General features: G+C 43.6%; 1 protein-coding gene across 1 annotated transcript in view; it reads right to left on the bottom strand.

Annotated features, from left to right (window-relative positions):
* NOB1 (NIN1/PSMD8 binding protein 1 homolog) overlaps positions 1–2,149 on the bottom strand; it is a 9,957-nt gene that overhangs the window by 4,238 nt on the left and 3,570 nt on the right. Inside the window, exons 4-7 of the mRNA XM_023514096.1 lie at positions 1,219–1,290; positions 898–1,026; positions 582–802; positions 285–352 (exon numbers count right to left, since the gene is read on the bottom strand). Of these exons, the coding sequence (XP_023369864.1) occupies positions 285–352; positions 582–802; positions 898–1,026; positions 1,219–1,290 (490 nt within the window). The remainder of the gene's footprint in view (positions 1–284; positions 353–581; positions 803–897; positions 1,027–1,218; positions 1,291–2,149) is intronic.

Raw genomic sequence — 2,149 nt, 5'->3', positions numbered from 1 at the left:
AGGACATTCTGCAACCAACAAGTTACAGAAATGAACTAAGTCTTCTTTTAACATTAATTCTGTAATCACAGTTAGGGGAACTTCACAAACCCTGGTTAGGCCCATAATCCTTGGCTTTTGCTAAGGAAAGTCAGCTCAAGATGCCTCTTAAGACCTGTCAGTGAGAACAAGGACCCAGGTTTCTTTCCACTCCCAAGCCCTGGGGCCTATGCCCATCATCTTACAAGGCCTGTCATTAGCAATCTCTCTCGACAGAAACATTGGGTTCAGGGATGGGAACATACACATCTCTGGGCTGGAAACCATCTCTGACATCTCCAAGTACCTAGCTGAGCACAGAACACTAACTATCCTGAAATAAAGTATCAACAGATCATGAAGAGTAAACGTTAAATACTTAATATACTATTCAAATCTTCTTCCCACATGATTGTCTAGTGTCCAAGCAAAACTGAAAATTACCAAAGAGCATGAATAGTTTCTGGAAGCAGAAAAGCAGCATTACACCATGGCAGCTCTGCACACACCCCGTGTCTCTGTAGGACCCCAGCCGATGCTGCTTGTGACACAAAGCTCAGGGCCAGTCCCTGCCTGCCCCACCCACCTGCATGGCAAAGTCTGTCGTCACACAGCCGACCCGCACATCCTTTGGGATGTCGCACTGCTCCATCTCCTGCTGGATCTGCTTGATGTTGCTGGGAGTTATCCACCCACCCCCATCATCGTCATCACTGTCTTCCCCTTGCCTCTCTTCAGACCCACTCTCTTCCTCCTCACTTGGAACGTCCTCACCTCTGTCAATCTGAAACACCAAAAGAATTTAGACTCCCGGCCCACAGGAGCAGTGTGGAGAGAGAAGGTATGGCGCTGCCATCAGGTCAGAAGCCAGGGCCTTACCAGCAGCTCCTGTAGTTCATGATCAATATTAGGCAGCGGGTTTCTCCAGAACATGAAGGAACTGAATTCTAGGTTGTCGGGCTCACCAGCTGGGTGTCCTTTTTCTACTGTATCTTTTGGGGGATTAGGCTGAGATAAAAATAATAATAATAATAATAATAAAAAAAACCTGCAAACGGAGAGGGTTACAGATTAAATCACATGGGATGTGGACGTCAAGACGGGTCAGGGCTGGACAAACTGTGACATTCATCTAGGTAAATCCAGGTGTGGTGTACAGCAGAGAAGAACATGAAGAGCCTGGCTCATCTAAGGAATTACCTTGGAGGGCAGATGGAAGCCAGAAATGTGCAGAGGAGTTTCTGGGTGTTGAATCGAGGAGGTCACTTTAGCCTTAAAAAAAAAAAAAAAAAAAAAAAAAAATGTTCCAAGCAAGGAAATCCAGTTTGAAAATTCAGCATGGAAGGGTAATTTGAAAAATAAAAAACATTTTCTCTCTGGTTACTGAAATCAAAGATGACCAATGTTCAGAAAAATTAGATGATATGAACATTATTATCTGTAAAACTTGGAAGTATTTTTGGTTATGTCATTATGATAAATGCCAAGAAGCAGAACTATTAGGTTAAAAGATACACCATTTTAAAGCTTTTGATACAAACTAACTCTTGCCAAAAAGGCTGAAGTAAAGTGCAATTGTTAGAAATCATGCCTTCTGCCAGGGCACAGGGGCTCACTCCTGTAATCCTAGCACTCGGGGAGGGTGATGTGGGTGGATGCTGGAGCTCAGGAGTTCCACACTAGCCTGAGCAAGAGCAAGACCTCGTCTCTACTAAAAATAGAAAAACTAGCTGGGTGTTGTGGTGTGTACCTATAGTCCCAGCTACTTGGGAGGCTGAAGCAAGAGGTTTGCTTGAGCCCAAGAGGTTGCCGTGAGCTATGATGCTACGGCACTCTACCCAAGACTAGAAAGAGAGACCTTAGTTTCTCAAAAAAAAAAAAAAATCATGCCTTGATGGATGCCAAATGGAAAACTAACTGCCAGGTACCCTCAGTTTAGACAGTCACAGAGTCAGGGTTTACATAAAACTATTAATTAGTCCATTTACTATTCTGATGACAGGCAATGTCTATACTTTAGGATTTCATACTTTTTGGATTGTAGGACTCTAAACCTGGTTGAAACCAAGTGAGGTAGTTCCACATGGTATAGCAATGTGAGCCCACCATAATTTTGATGACTTTAGGCAAA

This window comes from Otolemur garnettii, unplaced genomic scaffold (assembly GCF_000181295.1).
Source record: "Otolemur garnettii isolate 467f Iridium unplaced genomic scaffold, OtoGar3 scaffold00047, whole genome shotgun sequence".
NCBI classification, from domain to species: Eukaryota; Metazoa; Chordata; class Mammalia; order Primates; family Galagidae; genus Otolemur; species Otolemur garnettii.
This window is presented reverse-complemented; position numbering and strand designations above follow the sequence as displayed.